General features: G+C 41.6%; 1 protein-coding gene across 1 annotated transcript; it reads right to left on the bottom strand.

Annotated features, from left to right (window-relative positions):
- Positions 1-4194: 4194 nt before the first annotated feature.
- rdh8a (retinol dehydrogenase 8a) lies at positions 4195-11109 on the bottom strand. Its single transcript, XM_062439075.1, has 6 exons — positions 10731-11109; positions 7735-7896; positions 6412-6591; positions 5581-5674; positions 5299-5482; positions 4195-5154 (listed from the first exon to the last, which is right to left on the bottom strand). Exons 1-6 carry the CDS (start codon positions 10834-10836, stop codon positions 4936-4938), a joined length of 945 nt encoding a protein of 314 aa, XP_062295059.1. The 5' UTR covers positions 10837-11109; the 3' UTR covers positions 4195-4935.
- Positions 11110-11377: the final 268 nt, after the last annotated feature.

Raw genomic sequence — 11377 nt, 5'->3', positions numbered from 1 at the left:
ATGAGCTCACTGTCTATTACATAAAGACTAACTGTCTCTGTCACTTTGCATGCTATCTATCTATCTATCTATCTATCTATCTATCTATCTATCTATCTATCTATCTATCTATCTATCTATCTATCTATCTATCTATCTATCTATCTATCTATCTATCTATCTATCTATCTATCTATCTATCTGTCTGTCTGTCTGTCTGTCTGTCTGTCTGTCTGTCTATCTATCTATCTATCTATCTATCTATCTATCTATCTATCTATCTATCTATCTATCTATCTATCTGCTATTCTCTGTATCGGTCTTTAGGTTCTTTCTCTCTCTCTCTCTCTCGCCCTCTGTGTCGGTGTTTGTGTGTGTGTGTGTCTCTCTCTCTCTCTCTCTCTCGCTCACTCTCTCTCTCTCCAGCTCATAAACACTTACTATGCTCAGTTGCATACTGGCGGAGACATAAGAGGAAAACACAGGCATCCTTGGGAAACAAATTAAAAGTATAATCATCCCTTGGTTGAAAATATTCCCATCATAGTGTCGGTCAAACCAGAAAGCAAAACATATCGTTATTTTTCTGTAAATTACAAATATAAATACACACTGGATTCCCAGACGTCTAATTACAACATGGAAAGAGAGAAACAACTGATCCATGGTGGAAGAGGTTAGAAACCAAAAGCAAGATGATATGTTAGCGGAAAGTGAGCACAGAATGGTGAGAAAGAAAATGTGATTTGTTTGTGTGAAAGCACATTTTACATGACATGATCGGGTTGGGTTTTTTCCCCTTATCTGTATATCTTTTATATGTTATCTTCTTCTTTTTTTTTGCTTCATAGACTCTCACAGCTTGTCCTGCCCACAAACAGGACTTTCAGGTTTTGAGCGAAATCTGTGGATTGACACCACCAACTTTGCTGTCAGGCTCCTACTATGGAATTTTACACCAATCTTACCTCATTGCCCACAATAAAAACAAAAGGATCATGTTACCCCAGCTCAGATTACATCGTCTCTAAGCCCGGCACAATCACCCATCATCCCCTTGTTTGAGAATTATAATGCCAGTACACAGACTGAACCCTCTAATCACAGTTTCACAGTCACTGGAACTGGTAGTTTTGAGAGAGTGAACAGAGCGGAACAAAACGATACGGTAGTGGGCAAACTGAGCCCCAGTCTGGAAATTCCTGCCAGATTGTTTATGTTCTGGCGGAGCAGTAGGGGAAGGGGACAATGCTAATGTTGTAATGATAGTGACAATGGCAGTTCTGTGTCTGTAAAACAATGTGTATGCCTGGCCAGCATAAGCCAAGATTCTCTTGATTTATGTTCCGACCTCCAAACGATCCTGAATGGGCTTGCAAACAAGCACCTCTACTCAGAATCAGAGATGATGACCCCCCTTCCCCCATGTGTGAATAAACAAGTGACCATGTTGGGTCTGTGAGAGGTCATTGCACAGCGGAGATGGAGATGGACGGAGGAGAGGGCAGACAGACAGTGGGAGAGTGAGTGTGAAGAAACGAGAAAGGGAATGAACAGAGAGGGAGGGAGAAGGACAGATAGACGCTGTGTGTTTGTTTCTCCCCGTGGCCTCTGTTGCCCTAATGGAACCAGCCACCACAGGCCAGCCACAGGGTAACTTGGGCTTCTCCTGTTTTGACTATATAAAGATTGATAGCTCCCCTCAGACCCCAGATCAGCTCTATGGATACTTATAGGTCCTATGTGGCCACATCTCCAGTCACACGCAGCCATGTTAAATGATGGTTGACCTGCACCTTTTTCAGCTTTCATCGGCTTGTTAGGCCTTGAATATATTTCTGATACTTACAACGCCATGTGGTGGTTCTGTTTGCCATTTTGTGATGCTTCATGAGTATTCAGAGTGAATCCTTGATAGCGAGGGATATAATAAATGAAACAGATAAGTGGAGCCTGGTGTTGATCCATCCTGACCTGAGATCAGTCTGAAGCACCCTGTCTAGACACAAGCTCCACAGAGTGCCAGCATGCCAAAGCATGCGAACCTCTCTCCCTTTCTTTTGCTTCCTCTGTTCCTTTCACACTTTCTGTCTCCCATTTTCACAACTCAGTTCTCACTGCAACTCCCTTTTGTTTTTGTTCTCTGACTCCCCAGTCTATCTCATCACTCTTGGAGTCAGACTTAGGTGTGGTCCTCTGGTGATGACACCAGTGAAAGGAGGATGCGGTAAAATGGCTGAATAAGCAATAACCCAGCAACAAAGAAAGCAGACAGCTTGCAAAGAATGTACCCTGCTAACATGCCAAAGATAACTACTGGGGTTCCCCCTTTTTTTCCTGGTCTCTACTCATATATTCCATATCTAACTCTGGCTTGTTAGCACACAGCAAGGTTGAATGCAGGCACAGAGAATGTATGTTTAGTGGCTCAGTAATTGTGACAGGGCTACAATTAAGCAAAGACCTCACTATGTCACGCTGCCCTCATTATACTGCAATTGCGTTCTTGATTGTGAAACAAAGGTACACAACAATGGTTTGATAAGACCCCTTGTTTAATGAGACTTTTCTGTAACTCCTGTGTTCATTCAATTAGTAAACAGGTCCTCCATTCAGGCCTGGGCACCCCAATTCTCATTTTCCCAAATCCGACACCCCCACCCACCCCTCAGTGCCCCAGTACCCACCCCCCACCCGCTGCCCTCAGCCTTCAGCGTCCCACATTGGGTCTTGGCATCCCCCTGAACATTCAGGACACACAGACTCCTCCCCCAACCAACTTGGATCCCCTACTCCCCCCTCCCCTCCACCCCCTGCACACACACCCATTTGATTGTGATTGACAGCGTCTTTGTTCCATTGTGCGGAGCTGTCGCCTCTGATGAAGACACATACACAGAGCTGAGGAGTTGTGCTCATTGTACACTGCACCAAAACTACAGGTCTGCGACCAGTTGCGCTGTCCTCCGATGATAAGCTCTATGTAGTTGGACTGGGTAAGTGTAAGCAGGCTGGACACAGCAGGGCATGGCGGGGTGCAATGGGATGGGATGGGATGGGTTGGCACAGGGTGTGTGCAAATCAGACAAACTCTGACTGGGCTATCCAGGGCAAACCACATCATCCCTGTGTGGACCAGGGGGTCCTGGCCCGATGGGCTGAGGGGGCCAGCTGGGGAGGGAGGCTCAGGGCTGTGCAATGTGTCTGAGGAGGCTGTCATTAGGGTTCACCCCTCCTCAGGGATGGGAACCAGGTCACATTCTCTCACACGGCACAAAGCAGTGTATGTGTGTGTGTGTGTGTGAGAGAGGGGTGGGGGTTCAAGGGAGGGGTTCTGATGGGGAGCAGGCCATGACCTCTTTATATCCATCAACAGATCACTAACTTGGCCCATAGACATGCACATAGAACGCATTCACACACACACACACACACATACACACGCATGCATGCAAACACATGCTAATGTGTGCGCATGTGCACATTCAAACACGCAAATGCAAAAACAAGTACAAGCTCTGCAAGAGGCCTTAGCTCTGAAGGTTCATTGCTGCAGAAAACATCAGCTATGAAATAAAGTCTAGACTGTGAAACTGTCACTCTAAAGTTCCTGCTTTCTGTGCAAGACATTTTACTTTTTTACCTAAAGTTGGAGAGCAGTAGAGCCAACCTTCCATGACATTTTGAGCTATAAAGCTACAAAATAGCTTTACATGATCTCAATAGTTTAGTCGCTCTAACATATCTGAGATGCTGCTGTTACATGAAAACTCTCTATAATGCTTACCACTGTGGAATATTTATCTTTTCTAAGTAACCTTTCCAAGTATGAATTGGTGATGTAAACTACTGTATTATTGAAGCATCTATTGATAGAAATCCAATAAAATGTGCTTATAAAATACATGATGATCAGTGTCTGAAAGAATGTATAATCCCAATTTGAAATCCAAAAGATTTTAATCATTCACTTCTGTTGCACTTGTCTATCTCAGGCCACAAATTCCTATACACAACAGCTTCAACACTGCTTGCTGATGATCCTACAGGTTGGCTCCCTGTGAAAAATAAAAGTTAAATACTGCCCCCTCTTGGTACCCGAAGAGTTTTGCAGAAGGAGATAAACCTTCGCAGAGGTCATAGTATGTTTGTGCATATATTGGTCAAAACATTCACATTTTGTTAATCATATCCTTTAAAAAATACCTCTGAGGATAAATCAGAATTATGTTTATTTCAAAATCAAGTTGCTAGATTAAAAATATACTGTATGATCTACCCCTTCACAAACCTTTAAAACCAAAAACATTCAGTTTATCAAAAGATTAAAAATATGATTCAACAGCAGTTATGACCATGAGAACACTATGTTAAGGCAAACATGAAATTAAGGGCACATGTTACAACTCTGTTGAGCCTGAGTGTACAGTTTTCTAGGCTACAAGTTATATCATTATTATTTCCTATAATTTTATTGTTTTCTCTCTGTAACTGAGTTCATTTTTTGTGCTTTATTGTATTTCCATGGTACTCATATCACAAATCCTCGCTGTGTGTTCTCTTTAAAACGATGTAGACATCTAACCACTTACACTATTTAGTTCCTCCGATATTGCAATGTCTAAGGTATGGCCTTCTCTTCATAATATGTATGTACAATAATCCAATAAAGAGGTGTGTGTTGCTTGTATTCCTGTTTGTGTGTGTTTGTGTGTGTGTGTGTGTGTGTGTACATGAGTTCATCCTGCATACAACATCTCTGTGACAAACGTGTGCAATTGTGCATGTTGTCCTGCAAAGCTTATCATGGTAATGTCTTTAAACTAAAAGACGCCTCCTCTCTCCGTAGTTACTGTTTCTAGTCTAGCTGCTTAACCCAAAGCCTTAGGAAAAGGCAGTAGGAACTGGGTGGGGTAAACAACATAGGGTAGTGGCATGATTGGACATCCTCTTCAGTTAGATGGTGCGTCTGCGCAGGCAGCTGCAAGTCAGGCACTTGAGGATGCTCATGGTGATGTGCATGAGAGGGCCGAAATTGAAGAGTAGGTTGTAAAAGGTGTTGACAGACAAGCCACCAGTCTCATCTGCGTACTTCAAGGCAACAATGGGTGTGTAGAGGCTGTTGGTCAGATTCCTGAAGCGAGGGCTGCTTGACTCAATAACCTTTTTAGTGCACTGAAGAGATGAGAAGAAAAATAAGTTTTGACTGATTCCATTCCAATATAGACTGGTTGAATACAGTGTGGTGATCAGAAAAACACAACATTAATTCTTGAATACTGAGATAGATCTGGTAAAATGTGGAATCTGTTTCCTTACTTTGGCTATGTCCTCTGGCGTCTGACCCATGGCTTCAAATATATCTATGGATGATGGCAGGTAAACGTCTTTAAAATAACGAACTGTGTCGGCATCTACACCTGGATACTCCATTTTGGCCACGTCTTCCATCATCTTTGTCTCAAACTCAGTGTGCACTGGGCCAGGCTCAATCATGGACAACCTGAGCAGAATCAGACACAGAAAGGCCTGTGAGGGACTATGTGTAGAACAAAGTAAAGACAGATGTGAAGAGAGAGGAGAGGAAAGAGGATAACCTACCGGATATTGAACTTCATCAGTTGCACCGCCATACTCTCACAGAACCCTTCCATGGCAAACTTAGAAGCAGTGTAAACATCATTGAACACCACTCCTTAACCAGGAACAGAAACAAGGAAATAAAGGATAAAGACATTTTATTATTGGATTTCACAGTATTTCATTAACAGCAGACATCACTCAAGCATCATTTGAACATAAAGGCCTAAGTTACTTGAATTAATCAAGTAAAAGGTAGGTGTCACCTAGGACAATAAGACAGAATATGAAAATCAGGTTAACCCCAGCCATGCTTTGTTTTTCGCCTGTGTTATACTGCTGCACAAGCAATTACCCCCTGGGTACAAATACAGTAATTTGATTAATTGATCTGGCACTTCAAACAAGTAAAAAAAAAATATTTAAAAAAAACATTTGCAACTGCCTGGTCAGCAGATTCTGATATATGATTTAACCAAAAAATGTTGGCAAGCATTTTCAGCTGACCTATTGGAAACCAAAAGCCAGATTACATTGAGCTATAAATCAGCAGCTGTGTTTTCCCTCTGTTTTAAAATTGTTACTGTTTTGTAATATACTGGAATGCAATTATAATGTTTCAGTGTTGTCAAATATGATCAAATGTGACACTGGGATCACTTTGCAGGGTATTATATTAAAAGTTCAGTTGCAGTAATAAAGCAGAAGTGCTTTACTGCCTAAAAATAAAGTGTCTGAAACTGAAGTCTTTCCACAGTCAGAGTGGTAAGTATCTTTATGTGTGCTTTTGAATTAAACTTTTCTGCACTGCAGATTTCTTTCTGTATGTTGATTACACACAAACATACATACCCTGAAGACCCATTACACTGCTCATGACAACAATGTGTCCAGAGCGCCTCTTCTTCATGTCTGGCATCACCTCTTTGATCATGCGAACCACACCGAAGAAGTTGGTTTCAAATACTCTTTTCATCTCCTCTATGCTGATGCTCTCCACAGGTCCAAGCAAGCCCACACCTGCATTGTTAACTGACAGGAAACACATAGAGAGATGACACACTGCTCGTATCTTCAACATTACAATTATCAAAATGCTTTGAGGTGTCACTCTTATTTATTAATGTTATTGATTTAATTTGAAGTGAAAACTATTGTTTGCACTGTTCATGGGCCTCTCTATTGCACTCCTCATTTATACTGCAGACTACAGAGTGCCTTGTTTGACCTTGCCACCAGGTGTCAGTGTGTGACAACGATAGAGAGGTGTGATGTAACATCAGTCCATGGCAAAGGGCTTCTGGGTTTTGAGTAATTAGGTGAAGGGGGTTTATAATAGAACCTTTATCCAGACTTAAGGTCTAAACACAAGAACGCAAAATAATTCTGTTCATGATTTATTACATTGGCAATACATGCAATTGCTAGTTTAATGCACCTACAGCAGAAAATGACCAAAAGCAACTTGTGGGGTAGTTATAGAATGATTGATTAATATCAATAATCCAATGAATAGTTGGTTACATGTGCTGAGATTTCTGGGTTTTACGAACACATATGCTGCTTTGAAAAAGAAGCAGAATACAGTGTCATGGGCAGATGGAGCTGTAGGCTTTGTTTCTCCCTCACTGTATCTCCCTCACTTAGGATATCTATATGATGGTCACATTGGGATTTCTTTCCCAACCCCCTCACCCCCTACCCCCTCTCAATATCAACTGCAAAACCATGGAGTTTCAAGACATTTCAGTTACGAATCTTCAAAAGCTCAGTCCTCAAGTTGTATTAGTATTATAGTAATAACACTGTACTGTGATATTTTGCTTCTTCACTGGACAAGTCTGTTAGATATTTGCTGTTACTTTCTCTCATGAAAGTATTACTATTTGTGTTAAACACATGCTAGTTTAACTGGAATGGTGGGGGTTGATGTTCTATGCATTTGGTCATCATTGCTGCACACATAAGAAACTGAAGTTCGCACAGTATATTACTTAATTATTTAAGGTTACACATGACGACGATTTGTCATCTGTTCTAAAATGTACAGTGAAAGAAATGTGGCTATGCGTAAAACATGTGTATACATAAACATTTATCTATACAGGAGAAGTAATAACTGGGGAAGGAGTTAAATGAGAGATGCAGGCCTAGTTTCAGTTGTGTCCCACTCACTCAGGATATCAATATGGCGGTCCTTAACATTGTTGATGCACTGCTTGACTGATTCGTCACTACACACGTCAAGTGGAAGCAACATCAAGGTCTTCCCATACACATCTCCTGCTGCCTCCACTAGCTTGTTCTTCTTCTTCAGGTCCCGCATGGTCGCAATAACTAATAGGGAGAGAACACATAAGTGGAAACACAAAATGTTATTTTACTTGTATGATGTAGCTTCAAACTTTAAATTGCAAAGAGGGCATACATACTACAAGAAAAGATTAATTAGATTAGAACCTAGAACTGCAACGACATCTTTAGGAATGCATAGAGCACAAATTATCAGTAGGCCTATTAAGATAGTTTTTATTTGAGTCAATGTATGTATTTCTTTAAATTTCACACTATACTTTCACTGTTCTTGATTTTATACAGAATCACTAAATCCTAAATAATCCTCCGTTGTTGTAGTTTTAAAAAAACCTCTTGACGCACTGTCACACCACTGAAGTGACACACAGGACTGTGAACCAGTAAGCCATTTCCTTAACAAACACCCAAGCAAGAACACACACAGACACACACACACACACACACACACACTCACAGTTGTGTGGGCCAAAGTTCCTTGAAATAACCACGCCAGCCAGTTTACAGGACACATAATTGTTTCCCTTTGAACTTTACACGCTGCGCAACATTAACCTACATACAGCTCAGGAATCTATCACCACCAGCGACAGTGGCTATCAGCACAGTGTTGACTCAACTTTTATGCCTTCTTCCACAGTGTGTGTTCTGCTTACTTGGCTGACTGACGTTATCAGGCAGAGAAAAGAGGCAGAGCTCTTGCACAATGTCAATCAGTCGGGGTAAACAACCTTGTATTCACACATTCCTCTAAGTCTACCTGTTGTCCTTAACAGATAAAGGCAAACCCTCACCTGATTCTTGTCCGAACAGATCCACAGTTGGATAAGTGAGATTAGAAGAGACATTACTATGCTGTGGAGGTTTTGCATTTCTGTGCATTGCGTGATGTATCATAATGAAACCACTCTTTAGAGGATGTGGCTGTGTAAGTGTCACACAACTAGTCTTTGCAAATAGTCAAACATACATTGTGTATTAATGATGTTTCAGGTTATTATTAGTCAGTCTTTATTTATTTAGGCAGTCTCATGCGATTAACACGTCTTTTCCAAGAGAGACCTGAGAACAAAAACATTCACAAGACAAGAACACAATCATCCGAAAAACAACAACACAACAACACAATAAACAAAGAATTTTAAAAAGGAATCCGTTACAAGAATCATAAAAACACAAGATAATTATAGCTTTAAAATCTCCAAGGGGAATGTAAGACTCAAGTTTGAAGGCAGTTTGCAGTTCATTGCATTTAAAAGGTGCATATTACCTGAAACCAGTTCTACCAGCATGAGTACAAACATGTGGCATATCTAAGGTTAAGTAGTTACTGGATCGTGTGCTGTAGTTACTATATTTAAATAAGGGAGGAGATGTGATGAAGTTTTGCAGTTCCAGCAGCGGAGCTTTATAGATAAATACCATGAGATGTTTTTTTTTTCTTCTTGACTGTAAAGAAGTCCAACTAACCTCATGATATCTAATTAAGTCTAATCTTATGATTTGAGAGCTGGGTGTCTGTGAAGCAACAAAGAGATTTACACACTCGTAGAGAAGTGAACAAGAGATCCATTGTTCCTCTGGCTCCTTTAGGAATTACTCTTGGGCAGCTTAAACATTCTTGAATGAACCACACTGCCTTCCATACACAGAGGTCTTTTTGGGGTTTCTCTGAGTTTGTATGTTACTGCAACTAATCATTACTTTATGCACAATGCAATATTTAATCTTGGCTGAATTTCCTAAAGACCCTGGGAATGGAGCAGATCAGCGTCACTGCTTGGAGGTGGCTTTCCTGAGAGCAGGTCACACAGAGGGAAAGTTTGTGTTCAAACCCAGTGTTAAGGGAACACTTAATCGCTATTGTTTTGCTCATTTATTTCTCGGTAATCAACCCCTCCAGACCCCAGTGGCCCCCAAAGAAAAAGAAAACTTGAACGAACCCTTGCACAGTGGAGAAAGAGGAACAGTGATGACTTAACATGGCTAAAATTAGTTGAATAAGAGAATGCATATGTTTCACTGTCAACTCAGCTAATATGCAATTCTGGATAAAGTCGCATCTAACAGCAAACTCTTGTCACAGGGGGGTCTTGCAGGCAAACACTTACCAACAGAGGGGTGGGGGTGGGAAGATAGTCTAATGTAATGCTATCTGAGGCTCCATGACATGAGAAGGTTTTGGGTGCCCAATGCCTAGAGTGACATTAATGATGGCTGGGAAGTAGGAGAGGAGATGCATTGAACAACAATGTCAGACTATGACACCCTAACTCTACTGTGCACCAATGAAGACTTCAAACAAGGTCCTTGCTTTAGAGTGAACCCTCGCTTGTACAGGTCTCAAACTTTGTCCCCCTTTCAACACTCGCTCCAGTGAGGGGACTATAGGCACATTAGACACGGCACTAAACCGGAGCAGGCGGTCAACAATTCACTGCTATAAAAAGGGGGCTTTGTGCTGGAGAAGTCACTTGAAAGAGAACTGACAAGCCTCCTTTTATGATTCCGCCTGGCAAGCGGCATCCTTCCAGAGCCCTACCCTGGAAACTGCGCTTTCAGATGATAATAGTTGAACCAAAGGGGCGACTGAATCACAGTACTCACAAAAGGATATGGATACGATATCACTAGGGTTAGCTATTTCAATGGACACTACACTAAATCACTTATTTCGCGTTGAGACTGCAGCGTTGCGCATGAAACTCAACCGAACTTAGTGCGTAAAGGAGGCTTGGTGCAACAGCAGCGCTTTGTAGGGAAAAGTAAACACGGAATAAGTTTTCAAGCGAACCACACTAGGCTTACCCTGCTAATAGTTTCGGTCAAAGAAACAATGTAGAAGAAAGCGCATTTACCATGGTAACGCTTCTTTTCATCTTTGGCCAGCGTGACGGCGATTCGTAACCCGATGCCGGAGGAGCAGCCGGTGATCAGCACAACTTTCTGCCCGCTGTTCGCCATGATTTGTCCGGATAGGCGCTGTGTTTTGCAGAGGTCCTCTGCTCCTGATGGTCGCTGCTGAGGGAGCTACCGATTATCGGACTTTAAAAAACTAAAGCGGATCATGCAGCCACGGCAGCCATGTGAGCGTCTAATGCAGTCACATGTTCGATAAAATCACTTACCAAAAAAACGACGTGGCATCGCAAACACCCCCTGGTAGACACGCTTTTTTTTTACTTGATAGGTACCGCCTGCCTTTAAAATGAAGTTAATTCCTTAAAATGTGTGTGCCGTGCATGCGCGCACGTGCGCGTTATAGAGGGGGCAGTGCTTATTTGATTTCTGAGCTGGTGACCCCAACAACACACCGTGTGCTAATATTCATACAGTATTCAAAGAGCTCTTGCTGTTACTGCTTCACTGCTTCACTGCTTCATGTTAGAGTTTATATTCTTATAATGTTAGCCATTATATATTTAATAGTAGTTTCGTTTTTTCATGTTATTTTCATTTATTATCTTTAATTTCAATCTATAAATTTTGTTAAACACAAAATCTA

This window comes from Scomber scombrus, chromosome 18 (assembly GCF_963691925.1).
Source record: "Scomber scombrus chromosome 18, fScoSco1.1, whole genome shotgun sequence".
NCBI classification, from domain to species: Eukaryota; Metazoa; Chordata; class Actinopteri; order Scombriformes; family Scombridae; genus Scomber; species Scomber scombrus.
Note: the sequence above shows the minus strand (reverse complement) of the source record. Positions and strands in the feature narration are given on the sequence as shown.

Bases quoted from the DNA above. Each gene is read 5' to 3' on its own strand.
- rdh8a (XM_062439075.1), bottom strand. From the start codon at position 10,836: ATGGCGAACAGCGGGCAGAAAGTTGTGCTGATCACCGGCTGCTCCTCC. The intron at 5,483-5,580 runs GTAGGTTATCCT...GATTCTGCTCAG, and splicing joins CTGATGAAGTTCAATATCCG to GTTGTCCATGATTGAGCCTG. The intron at 5,155-5,298 runs GTAAGGAAACAG...TCATCTCTTCAG, and splicing joins CGCCAGAGGACATAGCCAAA to TGCACTAAAAAGGTTATTGA.